At 38.0% G+C, this 17,013-nt stretch overlaps 1 protein-coding gene across 3 annotated transcripts in view; it reads left to right on the plus strand.

The window, feature by feature from the left end:
* Positions 1–17,013, plus strand: part of GNB4 (G protein subunit beta 4) — a 52,149-nt gene that overhangs the window by 27,902 nt on the left and 7,234 nt on the right. For 2 of the 3 annotated variants that reach the window (XM_032298520.1, XM_032298521.1), the window contains exons 2-8: positions 4,115–4,213; positions 8,914–8,952; positions 10,703–10,809; positions 13,305–13,368; positions 14,828–14,990; positions 16,037–16,103; positions 16,200–16,401. In XM_032298520.1, the coding sequence (XP_032154411.1) occupies positions 4,157–4,213; positions 8,914–8,952; positions 10,703–10,809; positions 13,305–13,368; positions 14,828–14,990; positions 16,037–16,103; positions 16,200–16,401 (699 nt within the window). In that variant the 5' untranslated portion in view covers positions 4,115–4,156. Of the gene's footprint in view, positions 1–4,114; positions 4,214–8,913; positions 8,953–10,702; positions 10,810–13,304; positions 13,369–14,827; positions 14,991–16,036; positions 16,104–16,199; positions 16,402–17,013 lie in introns of those variants that run through there. The other variant, XM_032298522.1, reaches the window with a different exon arrangement.

Genomic DNA, 17,013 nt, shown 5'->3' on the forward strand with positions numbered 1-17,013 from the left:
AATATGATGAGTCAGTTATGTATGTATAGCTTTTTATATCTAGTAGTAGAAAATTGAGAGTTCGTGTCTGATGGCTTCTACTTTATGAAATAGATGGCAAGGTCATCTGCTGCAAGAGGGGTTGTGAGAAGGTCAAAATCTTGAAAAGATTGCAAAGGAATTTAAATATTTGATACCAAGAGCGGAAGCAGTGCATATGAAGCTGTGTAGGGTTGCCAGGTAGTTTTGAGGGCCTAGTTGAGATTGGTGATGTGAATTTGGACTAGAACTGATAATGCACCATTGTTTGACTTTCTGAATCCATGTTTGGCCATATGCTCGCTGAAAGAAAGTAGGTAGCTTATTTAATCCAGGGTTTTGCCTTTGCTGTTGAATGTGACAAGGTGGAAGGGCAGGCATGCTAGGGTACTGTGAAAAAGCTTGAAGTGTTGGACCTAGAATGCCTGATGAAGTACTGGATGAGGCCTGGATAAGAAGGGATGAGCCACAGTCTCACTGTTTTCCACATTGGACCCCTCATCTTTTTTCTTATGAACCATGTATCGATGACTGCAAAGGGCCTGGGATCTTTACCTACTTACAAGCTAATAAATGAACGTGTTACTGTTGCATGAGACTCCATGGTTGGAGACAGAATATTTCACAGTGAGTAGCATGGTGTGACGCTGCTTTGTGTGTTGATTCCCCATGTTCCAGTGCCCACAGGGTGACACAGGTAGGCCCAGATGGATGCTGCACATGCACTGGATTTGCATCAGAGCCTATAGACACTGAGCTTGGGGGTTTTACCACTTTTACAGTAAATAGAAGCCATTCTGCTCTTTGTTTCATGAGGAGACGTTGCCTTATTCCTTGAGGTTGCATGTTGCAAAACAACCCTGAAAGATGGCCCAAGTAACAGCCACTAGGGACTTGTATTCTTGGCATTTCCAGCCAGAATGTGCAAGAAGTCTCACGGTCTGTGACCGATGGCCTCTCCCAATAGTGTCCTGTTCCACAGGGTCGTGGTGGTGGTTGAGGGAACTGCTTTTTTTTTGTTTCCATTTCTATTCATGGCACCTCCATCCTTAGGGGCACTCAGCCTGAAGTTCTCATTCATTTGGTATGGATCATAGTCTATCCAAGTAACTGTTAATACAGGTAGCTCCTGCTTTAGAAGGTCACTTGTATGTGTGTGTGGCTTTGGGGGTGGGACAGCAGTAGGGTGCGTGACAAGTAATTTTGAATGCATTTAAAAGTTCTAAGACCCAGGCTGGGCTCAGTGGCTCATGCTTGTGGTCCTAGTGCTTTGGGAGCCTGGGGTGGGAGGGTCGCTTGAGCCTGGGAGTTCAGGACCAGCCTGGGCAATGTAGCTAGAACCACATCTCTACAAATAACAACATCAATAATAAATACAAATTTAAAAAGAGTTTCAAGGCCCTCTGGGGTCTCTTGATAGTTTTTTCTAGTATGTCAGCAACTTAGTAGGAGACATGTAAACTAGTTCTGCTTACTCATAATTTTTTGGGATCCAAAAAATAAAGAGGTATCAAAACCAATCAGGGTTTCTAGGACTTTTGGGCTAGGGATATCTCAAGAATGGTCAGCAAGGGAAGCTAAGGTTGTGACTTTAAAGAGCCTGCATGCTGCTTATCTTCAGTTCAACAGGATGATACTCCATACCGCTATGGTCTATCCAGTCTGGCCTGCTCTGAGAAGCATACTAAATTGTTAAACATCAGGGAATGGTTAAGACTCATAAATAAAAGGTAGAAAATCTGGATAAACAGAGAAATATACCACAATATTACATTGGAAATGGAATATTAGAATGATTTTAGTTCTCAAACTGTTTTATACTTTAATGCCATTCCAGTCAATCCCAATGAATTTATTTTTTAATTGGACAAAATAAATACAAATTGAATTCTGAAAGAATAAACAGATACTGTTTTTTTTTTTAGTCTGAACATAATAAACAGATATTTGTACCATAGTTGATGTGATGATTATAAGATAGACTCCAAAACCAAATTCTTGCTCATGAGGGGAATCAATCTTTTATAGGAATTTGAACTTGGGACAGTCATTTTGGGCTATAATCTCGACCTAAAAAGATTTAAACTTGGATTTTGTACTTAGGGGAGCAGAGAAAGTTACTCTGTAGAAAGAAAAAAACAAGGAAGACATGAAGAGAAAAGAGGACAGGTAGAGAAAGAATACTCCTAGTTTCTAGCCTCTATTGTCTTTTTGAGGTAGTAATAGTCCTGTCTTTTAGTTCTGTGATTCATCCTAAATCCTTAGAATGAATATTCCTTTGTTAAGCTATTTCAGGTTGCTTTATTTACTGGAGACTAAAGTATCTTAAGTGATGGGGATACAACAAAGAATAAAGCAGAGACCCTACCTCAAGGCACTTTACATCTTTTTTTTGTTTTGTTTTGAGACAGAGACTCGCTCTGTCATTCAGGCTGGAGTGTAGTGGTGTCATCTCAGTTCAGTGCAACCTCCACCTCCCAGGTTCAGGCAATTCTTGTGCCTCAGCTTATTGAGTAACTGGGATAACAGTCATGTGCCACCACACCCGGTAATTTTCGTATTTCTGGTGGAGATGAGGTTTCACCATGTTGGCCAGGCTGGTCCTGAACTCCTGGCCTCAAGTGATTCACTCACCTTAGCCTTCCAAAGTGATGGGATTACAGGTGTGAACTACTACATCCGGCCCTTCACATCTTATCAGAAAGAGACCACAAATAAGTAAATACATGCCAGATGGTGTTGAGTGTTATAGTGAAGAAAAAGATGGGGTAAGAGGAGCATGTTTGGGTGCATTCGTGCTATCAGTAAAGGTCCCACTGAGAAGGTAAAATTTGAGCAGATGTAAGGGAGCAAGTGATTAAAATATCAGGGACGAGAGCTATCCAAGCAGAGGCAGGAGCAAACGCAAAGACACTGAAACTGGGGCCTGCCTAGTGTGTTCAAGGAACATCAGAGAAGCCTTTGAACAGCTTGAAAAGTGTGAGAGTGATAGGAGTAGTCAGAGGGGTGTGTGTGTGATGATATAGGGCTCTGTGGGTCACAATAAGAGTTTAGTGGAATAGAAAACCACTGGAACATTTAAAGTGGCTTGTATTTTAAAAGGATGTCTAGTTGCTCTAACTAGACCAGAGAGTGGTCAAGGGCAGTAGAAAGGGGACCAGGTGGCCGGGCGCGGTGGCTCAAGCCTGTAATCCCAGCACTTTGGGAGGCCGAGGTGGGTGGATCATGAGGTCAAGAGATCGAGACCATCCTGGTCAACATGGTGAAACCCCATCTCTACTAAAAATACAAAAAATCAGCTGGGCGTGGTGGTGCGTGCCTGTAATCCCAGCTACTCAGGAGGCTGAGGCAGGAGAATTGCCTGAACCCAGGAGGCGGAGGTTGCGGTGAGCCGAGATCGCGCCATTGCACTCCAGCCTGGGTAACATGAGTGAAACTCCGTCTCAAAAAAAAAAGAAAGGGGACCAGGTGAGAGATAATGGTGGTTTGGACCTAGACAGTAGAAGTGGAGGTAATCAGAATTAGAACCTGGCTAATTTTTTAAGGAATAACTGACATGATTTGCTAATAGATAAGATGGGGAGGATATTATTAAACAGAGAAGGATTGCTCCCAGATTTTTAGCTTAAACAATTGTAAGTAAGGATGGACTTGCTGTTTCCTATGATGGGTAAGGCTTGGGGGTGGGGTGGGCTTCAGCTTTGAAGTACTATCCAGGTACTATGAAGTACTTTGAAGTACTATCCAGGTAAGTATGAGGTGCTATCCAGACATCCCAGTGGAGAGTGTCTTGGTGCCCTCCGAACTATTGTAAAATATTTCTCACTGGACTCCATTTTGGTACTAATTCCCCATAATTCAGTCTTGAATACTACAACTTGGAATTTCTCCTCCATCCTCTGATCATGTTCTTGTATAAAATCCTTCAGTAAATAACCTCAATCTATATTTACTAAACATCTTTAAGTTCTAGTGATAATTGACCACCTCAGTTGAATTTCAGAAGGACCAAAAAGAAGTTATATGTCAGTATTTTAAAACTAGATTAAGATGTAAATAGAGAACTAAATCTTCCTCTGTCTCTACTTTTTAACAGCTGTTTTCACTCATTAACTCCTGAGGTAAACAGATTGAAAACATGAGCGAGCTGGAACAGTTGAGGCAAGAAGCAGAACAACTGCGGAATCAGATTCAGGTAAAACTTTTTCATTTCAAAATTTTAGCACTTAGTGCCAGGAATGTACAAAATTTGCCTATTAGTTTATCAGTCTATATTAAATAATTTCTAGTGCTAGAAATGGTCTATTTTTTTTCTCTCATGTGAAGCGAGAACTAAGGTCTATTTTTGTTTGTCATGTCTCAAAAGAACTCTTCAAAAATCATTACTAACAAGTACCTACGTAGAAGAATGGCCTCTATGAAAGACAGACAATTCTCTTTTTATTTACATGCCCAGAATCATAGATTTTTGGTGCAAAACAATAATGTAGATATCATCACAATATAACATACTAGGAAAATACTAAGGTGTACATTCGATTGAAGAAAATCATTAATCCCAGCACTCTGGGAGGCTGAGGCAGGGGGATCACCTTAGGTCAGGAGTTCGATATCAGCCTGGCCAACCTAGTGAAACTGTCTCTAGTAAAAATTCAAAAATTAACTGGGCATGTGGTGTGCACCTGTAATCCCAGCTACTCAGGAGGCTGAGGCGAAAGAATGGCTTGAATCTGGGAGGCAGAGGTTGCAGTGAGCTGAGCTCGTGCCACTGCACTCCGGCCTGGGTGAGAGTGAGACTCTGTCTCAAAGCAAAACAAAAAAAAGTAAAACTATTAGTGGCAGAATCAAAACATGTCTGACATCTTTTACTCTTGGAATCAACTCAAAACAGTAAGGAGGATAAGAAACAACTACAGACTCCAGCTTTAATGAAATTAAAAGACTCTAAAGCTTCAGAGCATAATAGGCTGGGGAGGAGTTGCCAAATGCAGTGAAGCAGCACATGGGGAGACTCTGAGGAGGCGTCTGCGTAGGGAGCACTGTCTCAGAGATAGCACCATGGTCCCTTCTTTGGAACAATGGGAACAGATGCTTCCTTGGACTTGGGTAGCACTGAGAAATATCAAGGAAGGCTGAGCTAAAAATGAAAGGATATAGACGTGCCATCTTGTAGGCAGCCTGCTGATAAGCAGGGTGGAGGAAAGAGGCTTTGAGTTGTGAGTAGCTTGGCAGCTGCCTACTACTTTTCCCAGCGAAAAGTAAAGGCTAAAACAACGTACAAGGGTAAGCAGGGAGAATCTCGTAACTTGGAACACAGCTGTGGCCTTTCCCAGTTTGAACCTCTTGCAATAGCTGTTTCTGAAGAATTTGTCCAATTTAAAAGTGAAAAATACAAGAGATCGAGACCATCCTGGCCAACATGGCGAAACCCCATCTGTACTAAAAAATACAAAAATTATCTGGGCCTGGTGGTGTGCACCTGTAGCCCCAGCTACTTGGGAGGCTAAAGCAAGAGAATTGCTTGAACCCGGGAGGTGGAGGTTGCAGTGAGCCGAGGTCACGCCACTGCACTCCAGTCTGGCGCCTGGCGACAGAGCAAGACTCTGTCTGAAAAAAAAAAATGAAATAAAATAAAAAAGTGAAGAGTAGGCCAGGTGCAGTGGCTTGTACCTGTAATCCCCGAACTACTCAGGAGGCTGAGGTGGGAGGATTGCTTGAGTCCAGGAGTTCGAGACTGCCGTGAACCATGATCACACCACTGCACTCTAACCATATGAAAGAGCAAGACCCTGTCTCAAAAAAAAAAAAAAAAAAGAAAAAGAAAAAGAAAAAATCTATACAAAGATGATACAAGAAAAGAGAAGAAAGGATTAGGAAAAACAGGGATGGTTGAAGAACATTCACCAGAAAAGTGTTGATTCTGAATGAAGTCATAACCAGACAGACTTATTGCCAGTAATTTAAGGAAGTTATTTATTTAGATGTGAATAAGAATTCTGAGTTGAAATCTTAGGTGAACAAAGCTTTCAAAACAAAGGAGAGACTGATTTTGAATGGGATGATCGCAGAAGCCTTTGCAGGCTCACCTCTGAATTCGATGTGACTGCATCTACTCAATGGAATTTCTGTTCTCCCTACTTTGTGTCACTTAGTCCAGATGCTGAGGAGGAGCAGGTGACTGGCCAACCATGTGTCCATATGTCCATGTCATTTAATCCTCACGCTGACTCTGTGAAGTCGATGGTGTTACTTCATTTTATAGTTCAGGAAGCTGAGGCTCAGTGAGATTAAATAAGTTGCCCAGGTAACAGATCCAGGATTCAGACCAGGTGTGTTCTGCTGTAACTTAAGGTTGGTTCTCTTAACCTTCATTACTAATGTCCTTTCCTGTGACCTGTGCTATAGCCATAGTAGGCTGGTTCCCTGAACACACATTGCTCTTTCTTATCTGTTACCTTTTATCAAATTGTTCCCTTGGGGAATTATACTACCTCTTGCCCAGTTTTGCTCTTTGGAAATCCTATCCATTGACTCCTAATCCTCCAAGAGGCCTTCACTGGGATTTACCTTTTTTTTTTTTTTTTTTTTTTTTTTTTATTGGAAGGCAGCAAGCCATGGTCAAACAGCCATGGATTCCACTTTTTCATTAATTTGGACAAGGTTCTTAACTTCACTGATGATCAGTATCTTTGCTGTGAAGCAGGAGAACCAGTACTCCACTTTATATGTTTTTGTAGAGAATTAAGTGAAATAGCAGGTAGAGGACTTAGTCTGATTTCAGCAAGTGGCAGTTTTTCACTCATTCAGCATGTTGGACATCTGTTACACAGCTGGCCACGCCTGCCTTGTGTTGTTGTTCCTTGTTCACATTTGCCCCTACTGTGTGTACCTACATGGAAAATTCTGTGTCTTAATCTCCCTGTCTCACTAGCATCCCAAGCACAATGTAATGGGCATAGGTGCTCACCAAATCATCTCCTCCCATGATTTCATGTAACCACACGTATGTGAAATGCTGTGTACTTTTCTTGTCAGTTTAATTGTCACACCATTCCTTTTTTCCCCCTTCGATCCAGAAATATAATCTAACTACATTTTTACCTAATTATAGTGTAAATATATGGTATAATAGAAATGTAGGCTATTTATTGTAATAGATGATTTGTTTTAAATTTTAAAAAATGCAAATAACTGTTGTGCTTCTGATTTGGAAAAAAGTGTATATCATCTTTCTTTTGCAAAATATCTTATCAGATTTTGTGTTTCTTGTGGTGCTGGACAGTATGGAATTCAGGCTTTAATGTAATATTTATTTTCTTTTTTAAATTTTTTAATATTTTTTTGCTAGATCTTACAGTGAGAATGTTTGTTTGTTTTTAATAGAGACAGGGTCTCACTGTTTTGCCCAGGCTGGTCTCAAACTCCTGGGCTCAAGCAATCCTTTCCCCTCGGCCTCCGAAAGTGCTGAGATTACAGGCGTGAGCCATCATGCCTGGCCTTATATTTTGTTTTATAATGGATAATAACGTTCATAAGAGAGAGTTCTCAGTGTAAATAGAATCTTTGCATAATGTAATTTTGCAAGTAACTGCTGCTAACATATTTGTAGAATTATATTCCAACATATTTTAATTTTTGTTACCAATTTTTATTATAGTTCAATAGTTTTCATTTGCATTTTTAAATTGTGTTACTAATAGCTCAGTGAGAGCAGAGATTTTTGATGTCTATTGGAGCCTAGAATAGTGCCTCACACATAGAGTTCAACAAATTTTTTTTAAACAACTGACTAAATTAAAAAGGAAAGAGAGCCTAAACAATGATAGCTCATTTTCATAAAGCTTGAAATAAACCTTCTTTAAGAATTTGGTCTTCAACTCTACCATTTTTGGAACATGTTTCAGGCCTATCAGTGTCATTTCTGGAAACTCTTTTCATTATGGGAAAGTGGGCTATGTTACTCCTTACCAGATGATGTCTTTAAACCCAGTTTGTCTAAGAATGAAAGAATCAAATCATATATTTTGTGCAACTACTTGTGAACACCCTTACATAGAAATATTCCAAGTGGTTATAAATAGGTTGGAAGGGCAGCCCGAAAGATAATGTCTGCCATCCAGTGTCTGCTGTAAGCCGAAGCAGTCATTTTTTCCTTGGCTGACTGGAACAAATTGTCCATTTGGGACATTTTATTAAACAAACATTGTGTGCCTTCTCCTTGCTCAGGAGTATGCAAGTACTTAAACACTGTATAGAAAAAACAAAGTTGAAGAGGATACTGCTGCAGCCTTTGTGGAAAAAAGTTCGCCTAGCAGGAAGGATTTAATCACACTTCTTAGTTTTCTATGTATATAAATCCTCTAAATTTGTTTTTAAGTAATAAATTTGAAAAAAAGGTAAGTTTGGTTTAAAATCTTTTTTGTTTATTAAATGTGTTTTTTGCAGTCTTTAATTTTTTGTTAGTTTTTGTTTCACTGTCTTCGATAATCCTCTTCAGTTTGTATAAAAATTTGAGGTCTCAAATTATTATTGACATCTCTCAAATTTTGTTGAGAAGAGACAAATCCATAGAGAAAGAAAGTAAATTAGTGATTGTTAAGGGCTGTGGGAGAAAAAGGAATTGGGACATACGAGGTTTCTTTTTTGGGGTGATGTAAATGTTCTGTAATTAGTGGTGATGGTTCCACAACATTGTGATACTGAAAACCACTAGATTTTATACCTTAAAATGATTAAAATGGTTCAATTTAGGTTATGTGATTTTTATATCAATTTTAAAAATTTAGATTATGTGGTACAGTGAAAAGTAAATTTGCAGATCTACATTTTCAATAACAATATCACTTTAGTTATTCCACTGGTTTCTAAATGTATTATAATCTTCCTTTACTTCAGGATGCTCGGAAAGCATGTAATGATGCAACGCTTGTTCAGGTAAATTGTTTTTCTTGATTTCATTTTGGTAACTCACATGAAATAATTTGACACTGAGGCAAATGACATTCAGATTCTCGTATTAGTACTTAATTGAAAAAAGTTAAATGAAATTTCTGTATAAAAGCACTTTGTAATTTGTCAAATGCTATACAGTGTGAGTACTTTTTTTTTTTTGAGATGGAGTCTCGCTCTGTCGCCCAGCTTGGAGTGAAGTGGTGTGATCTCAGCTCAGTGCAGCCTCCGCCTCCTGGGTTCAGGGGATTCTCCTGCCTGAGCCTCCTGAGTAGCTGGGACTCTGTAGTCCGTGCCACCACACCCAACTAATTTTTGTTTTTTAGTAGAGACAGGATTTCACCATGTTGGCCAGGATGGTCTTGATCCCTTGACCTTGTGATCCGCCCACCTTGGCCTCCCAAAGTGCTGGGATTATAGGCATGAGCCACTGCGCCCAGCGCTTTTTAAAATATGTTGTTAAAATAGATGTCTATGGAAAGGTAAATGCTATAAAAATATAGATTCAAGGCCGAGCACAGAGGCTCACACCTGTAATCCCAGTACTTTGGGAGGCCGAGGTGGGAGGATCACTTGAGGTCAGGAGTTTGAGGCCAACCTGGCCAACCTGGTGAAACCCTGTCTCTACTTAAAAAAAAAAAAAAAAAAAAAAAAAAAAATTAGCTGAGCATGGTGATGTGTGCCTGTAATCCCAGCTTGTCGGTAGGCTGAGGCAGGAGAATCACTTGAACCTGGGAGGCAGAGGTTGCAATGAGCCAAGATCACACCATTGCACTCCAGCCTGGAAGACAGAGCGAGACTCTGTCTCAAAAAAAAAAAAAAAATATATATATATATATATATATATATATTTAGGTATGTATGTATATATAGATTCATATAGTTTATGTTCTTTTTAAGTAGTTTTTGATTCTTTTTGGTATATCCTGATTGGTTTTTTTCTTATGAAAACTCTTAGGTTGGGAATGATAGTAAGAGGAGTTAAGAAAGCTAACATTTAAAAAAATTCTTGGGAAGGCTTTATGTTTAACTAATATTGATCATTTATATTAAGGAAATAATTTATGTGCTCTACAAATATAAAATTGGCTTTCTCATAGACAGTTAAAATTACAAATGTTTATTGTGATCAGTTGCTACTAGGTTTTTTTTTTTTTTTTTTTTTTGATGGGGTTTTACTCATGTTACCCAGGCTGGAGTGCAATGGCGCAATCTCGGCTCACCGCAACCTCCACCTCCTGGGTTCAGGCAATTCTCCTGCCTCAGCCTCCTGAGTAGCTGGGATTACAGGCACGCACCACCATGCCCAGCTGATTTTTTGTATTTTTAGTAGAGACGGGGTTTCACCATGTTGACCAGTATGGTCTCGATCTCTTGACCTCGTGATCCACCCACTCGGCCTCCCAAAGTGCTGGGATTACAGGCTTGAGCCACCGCGCCCAGCCTTGCTACTAGATTTTTATTTGTGGTTGGTTTTTTACTAAAGCATAGAAGTATATCTATTTTTAGTTAATAGTCTGCAGAAGGCATTCTTATTTACAATAGCACATAGGATTATTTTAAACTAATCATGATTTTTTATGAACATTTGATCCCATAACAGTTTTGTGGAATATCTTCAATTACTATAAATTTACTTTTATGTCTGTTGTTTTGCCTCCTCACTGTTTCTAGTTCAAGTTATCTCATGAACTATGACAAAGGTAAAGAATAACATTTTTGTTGCTTTCAAAAGATTACATCGAATATGGACTCCGTGGGTCGAATACAAATGCGAACAAGACGTACACTGAGGGGCCACCTAGCTAAAATCTATGCTATGCATTGGGGATACGATTCCAGGTTTGTACCTGTCATTTTTAAATTGTCACAGAATTATTTTCATTGAGAATCATAATTTGCATTTTATTTGCTTAAAAACAAACTATATTCATGAAGCGTTTGTAGAAAGTGTATCTCAAATGAACATGCTGCTTTCACTAAGAATATTCATTGACTTTTTAAGGGATTCCAGGACAACTGTTTAGAAGAGGATTTCTTTTCTTTGCAGTAGGACACTGCAGACATTGTTTTTCAAATATGCCCAAAGCATTCTTACTGTATATTAACCTTGAAATTTCAGTTAATGAGCAAATATTTATTGAACATCTTCTATGTGCAAGTTATTGGATATTGCTATAATTACTTATTACATAAATTCACACATAATGGAAATTATATGAAACAAAGATATTTTTATTGAATACATCCTTTACTCTCTTGACTCCATCACAGAAAGGTGTGTGCTTGAATGTGCAAGTTGGCTGTCTGCAGGTGCACAGGCGCACACACAGCTGCCACCTGGCCGGCAGTTAGGCAGATTGGTCACCACTACCATTCACTACGTGTATAAGGTTACAGTACCGCCTATGCTTTTACCATTGTCTGGCAATAGCCAGTGTATCTGCTGCCACAGTGGTTTACTTGTTCCTTTGATTTGGTTAATCTTAATGGGAAATGTCTAAACCAAGAAACTCTGTTTTTTAATAGAAGTTGCTACTCCAGCTCTCTCCTGTTTATTTTTTATTTTTAAAAGAAAAAATCCAGATGAGGATAAAAGGAAAAAATAAAAGAAGTTAATTTAAACATTTATTCTCTTATCCTAAGAGACACTAAAATTGTAAAGTAAGAAGCAGCCTCAGTTGTTACTCTAATTGGGATACTTGACCACAATCATATAGAAAATGTGTGTCTTAGGAAGGGGTACATAAAATTATATAATTGACAAGGGACATAAAGCTAGGCCAATTGTCTTATTCTTATTCTTTTTTTTTTTTTTTTTTTTGGAGACAGAGTTTCACTCTTGTTGCCCAGGCTGGAGTGCCATGGCTTGATCTCAGCTCACTGCAACCTCTGCCTCCCAGGTTCAAGCGATTCTTCTGCTTCCGCCTCCCAAGTAGCTGGGAGAACAGTCATCCAGAATCACACCGGGCGAATTTTTGTGTTTTTAGTAGAGAGGGGGCTCCCCATGTTAGCCAGGCTGGTCTTTTTTTTTTTTTTTTTTTTTTTGGGACGGAGTTTCGCTCTCGTTACCCAGGCTGGAGTGCAATGGTGAGATCTCGGCTCACCGCAACCTCCGCCTCCTGAGTTCAGGCAATTCTCCTGCCTCAGCTTCCTGCATAGCTGGGATTACAGGCACGCACCACCATGCCCAGCTAATGTTTTGTATTTTTAGTAGAGACGGGGTTTCACCGTGTTGACCAGGATGGTCTCGATCTCTTGACCTCATGATCCACCCGCCTCGGCCTCCCAAAGTGCTGGGATTACAGGCTTGAGCCACTGCGCCCAGCCAAATGTCTTAATTCTTTTTTCTTAAAGAAGTTTAAGATAAAAAGATAAAAATAATTTACCTATTGATAAAGTTAACTTTTAACTCAAAATATAACTTGAAAACAATGTTAATGGTTCTTGCTTTCCTTAAACGTTTTCTCAAGACTATTAATCTTTATAGAAAAATGAAACTATCACCCAGGACTCTTTAGTGGCTATAACATTATTTAGGAGTTCATACTATTAGCTTAACAAACTGCAGTTTAAACCCAGTCTGCTTTTCTCTACTTACTTTTCCTTTTTCTCACAAACTCTGTACAACTGGAAGACTCACAATTCCTGAAATACTGTTTTTCTACCTGTCATTGATCTTACATTGCTTTCTCCTAAAATAACAGCCTTTTCCCTATCTTGAGCTCTCAACATTTTCTTTCAAGACTAATTCTCTTTTGATTAACTCAGCTAGCCATGGTTTCTCCTTTACTCTCCTGTGGCATTGATTTTATACCCCTCTTCTAGCAGTTTTCACCTATTTAATATAAATATGAGTAAATGTCTTCTCTTCACCAGATGGTAGAGGCCTCAAGAGCAGGAAATGTATCTTGCTTTGTACCTCTAGTGCTGTCATATTCTCAGGCTCTCAGTGGTGTTTTTAGATTGAATGAATATGGTTGTTAGGCTTCTGTGTACATTCTTGTCATTAAATTTCAGTAAGTCAGTAAGTACTAAACCAGTCAGCTAATATCCACCCAAATCTTGTTTAACTAAAATGTTGTTACCACAAAAAAGTTTAATCATACCCATACATTTTAATCAGTTGCTAAATTTTATTTTATGAAATGTGTTCAAAATTTTTGGCATGCAGCACAAATTTTTTTACAAGTTGGAAGAACATTTTTTGGTGTCAAGTTTTTAATTAGAAAATGTTTTTTTTTTTTTTCTCTGAATTCTACATTATGCAGTACATAACCAATTTCAGTTGTTTTTTCCCTCTAAATATCAAATTATTTTTGTGTTTGTTCCTCTAGGCTGCTAGTCAGTGCTTCCCAAGATGGAAAATTAATTATTTGGGATAGCTATACAACAAATAAGGTAGAATTTCTTAATAATTCTTTTAAATAACCCTATATTTGTTTTGCTGTTCACCAGTTCTTTTTATTCTTTTACCTCAAACTTTAATTGGTTTCTGAGATAAATTTACTGTTTATTTTAATTTAGTTCTTCTGTCTTAGTGTTTACTTTTAATGTTTAACTCTTTTTTATTTCCGAAGATGACTCTTGTGTTTTACTAGAGGGCTTATATTTAATATTTGAATATTAGAAAAGAGTACCATTTTATTACAAAGTCATTAAACTAATGAATGATTTTTTTAAAAAATCCCCACTTCCAAATATGACAAAGACCCTGAGATTTTTATTTCTAGTTGTGGATAAGTTAGATGGGTAGTGTAAAGCTCTTTGGCCCAGTTCAGGCTTTGATTTGTGCTTCTGGACTGCATAGAATATAGAGTAGATTGGAGGCAAATGACAACTTGTTTAGATCTCTTGGTGGTAAAGACTGTGTACGGTCTTAGTACATCCACTGGAAGGAATCTCCAGTTTTAAACTGTTGAGTAGTAGTGAAAACGCTTCAGGAATACTTTCATAAGTTTAATACCTTTATACTCTGTGTATACATAGTAGTATTTTCATTAAACATTTGAAAATACCATTTTTGTGACATAAACAATAACTTCAACCTGACCGAGATTTTAAAGCTAGCTAAGACAATTCTGTAATGTAATAGTTTTTCTTTATTAATCATTAAGCATGTTATCTTTCAACTATATTTTCATTTAAAAAAATGTCTTTTAAGCATATTATTTTAGGTTAAGTGACAGCATAGTAGTAATCCTGCTATGTGTTGATTCCCTATATGGACTGTGTAGCCTTGGTATTCTCATACATCTTACTTTTTTCCATCTGGACCTTCAAATGATTGGTGTTAGGGTAACAAGTGACCAGATCAATGCAAAACTTTCACCATTGTTTGAATGAGATCCCAGAATAACAGCCTATTAATAGAAGGATGCTAATGTCATCTTTTCATGGAAGACCCATGTAATTGACTGTGATACTTGCTAATTATAGCCCTTGTCCTTGCTCAGTTACGTTGGAGAAAATTTCTCTTTTGAGCACTATTACAAAAACGAAAATTCTATTAAAACCTTTAACATTTCACACTTAGTTTTTCAAATTAATATTCATATTAAGTATTTGGCAATATATTAACATTGAAACATCTTTATATTCTTTATTTTATCAAGATAATTATTTCCAAAAAGAGCACTTTTTGACTTAAATGATTGGATAATACAAAATAACAGGCATCTTAATGTGCGTTAGTGTTTTATTTTTCATGGTTGACTTTTTCAAGCCATGACATTATTTTATTTGATTTATCTTTCCCAGGTGTATTTAATTTTTAGTAATATTTACTTCATTGTAAATGGGTTTCTGCAATAGATGACTGTTTTTGTAATCTCAGTGATGTGTGGTGTGTGCTCCACAGATGCATGCTATTCCTCTGAGGTCCTCCTGGGTGATGACCTGCGCTTATGCTCCCTCTGGTAATTATGTTGCCTGTGGAGGCTTGGACAACATCTGCTCTATATATAACTTAAAGACCAGAGAGGGAAATGTGAGAGTGAGCCGAGAGTTGCCAGGCCACACAGGTGAGCTTCCCTAAATAGTCTTTCCCACCACACATGATTCCTTGTGTAGAATGTGCTGATCAAGGACAAATGACAAATTGTGCTCGGCTGGCTAAAGGATGAGGATTAATTGGGTGGGAGTAGAAATTATTATGAACAAAGGAAACATTAACTTTCTATAATCATACATGTTTATAATTTTTTCTTTCAAAAATAGCTGTATTGTTTTTGTAAAAATGATGAATTTACTGCACAGAATTCAAACTCATAAAAAATGAGGAAAATAAAATTTGCTGCCATATAACAATTCCAGGGCTGTGGCATCTGCACTCAATTACATGATTGAAGATATGCATTAAGGTACATTGATGAAGTCCTTTTAACCATGATAGTGTATTGCTTTGTTTGCCAGTGTGCACATCATAGCTCAAGAGTGTAGCACTGGGTTAGTGGTGTTAATCAGGAATTTATTGCCACTTGTCTGGCTTCTATCCATCTGAATTTTTGACCATACTATTTGACCATACTTCTACAAAATCTCTAGAATGGTGTTTGCCTGCCATTTCCATATTTTGAAACACGGATGAATGCTAAACATTCAGATGCCACATCTTCCATGAAGTCTTCACTGTTGTTCTTCTGATTTTTTACACTATTTTTATTTTTTAAATATTTTCATTTGAAAAAAAAATTTTTTTAACTGCTCCTTGCAGAGCAGGGCTAACTATGAGGTGAATTAGCCCTCTCACAGTATTTTAAAAGCCAAGGTGCTTAACACAGTTGGCCATAGATTATAGTTCTTCCCAAGGTTATAGTTCTCAATTTGGTAACTTTCAGAGTACCCAGCACATGTCATTAACATGTTAAATCCCTAAGAATGGCTTGTTGATAAAATGTAGTTTATAGACAACATAGGATTTTTTAGTAACTAAAAACAGAACTGTAGATTATATTGAGAAGCACTTGTTGCCCAAGTATTGTTTTTAAAACTATATATTGCTATTTCATATGGTAACTAAGTTATTCAATCAGTGATAACCTAAAATTTGCTACTCTTTATACTGTAGGGTACTTGTCCTGCTGTCGTTTTTTAGATGACAGCCAAATTGTTACAAGTTCAGGAGATACAACTTGGTAAGTTTATTCCAGAAGAACACTGGTTATAGGTTTAAGGGTGGTCGTAGGAAATGACATAATTGTCATTAAGTGTTATTTTGTTTTTAATTACAGTGCTTTATGGGACATTGAAACTGCCCAGCAGACCACCACATTCACTGGGCATTCTGGAGATGTGATGGGTCTTTCCCTGAGTCCTGACATGAGGACCTTTGTTTCTGGTGCTTGCGATGCCTCTTCCAAATTATGGGATATTCGAGATGGAATGTGTAGACAGTCTTTCACAGGACACATCTCAGATATTAATGCTGTCAGTGTAAGTGAATAGTATTTCCAGAGAAAATTTATTATGCATAAAGTGTTGAGCTCTATGGCATGATTTTCACAAAAAATTGCCTTCAAGGATTTTTATAAATAATATGCTCTTATAACTTTGAATGTCCAAGTAATAAGGGTTTGATTTTTTTAAAAAGCTTCAATTCATAGTTGTAAATCTTTTTTATTGTTGGATTTTTTTTTTTTAAGACATTCTTGCTCTGTCACCCAGGCTGGAGTGCTGTGGAGCAATCATGGCTCACTGCAGCCTCAACCTCCTAGGCTCAAGAGATCCTCCCACCTCAGTCTCCTGAGTAGCTGGGATTACAGGCACCCACCACCATGCACAGCCAATTTTTGTAGAAATGGGGTTTTGCTGTGTTGTCTTGAGCTCCTGAGCTGAAGCAATCTTCCCACCTCAGCCTCCCAAAGTGTTGGGATTATAGGCATAAGCCACTGTGCCTGGCAGCCTAGGATTATGCTGGTGAATATCGTTTTTTTTCCCCCCCAAAAAGTAGAGGGATAGATTATCATGAGTAAACAAGCAGATTGTGGATGTTCTAACAGTGAATTTAGATGAGAAAAAAGTCTCATATCTCTGGGACCAAGGGAA

This window comes from Sapajus apella, unplaced genomic scaffold (assembly GCF_009761245.1).
Source record: "Sapajus apella isolate SASKATOON/1434 unplaced genomic scaffold, GSC_monkey_1.0 scaffold38, whole genome shotgun sequence".
In the NCBI taxonomy this organism is placed as follows: domain Eukaryota; kingdom Metazoa; phylum Chordata; class Mammalia; order Primates; family Cebidae; genus Sapajus; species Sapajus apella.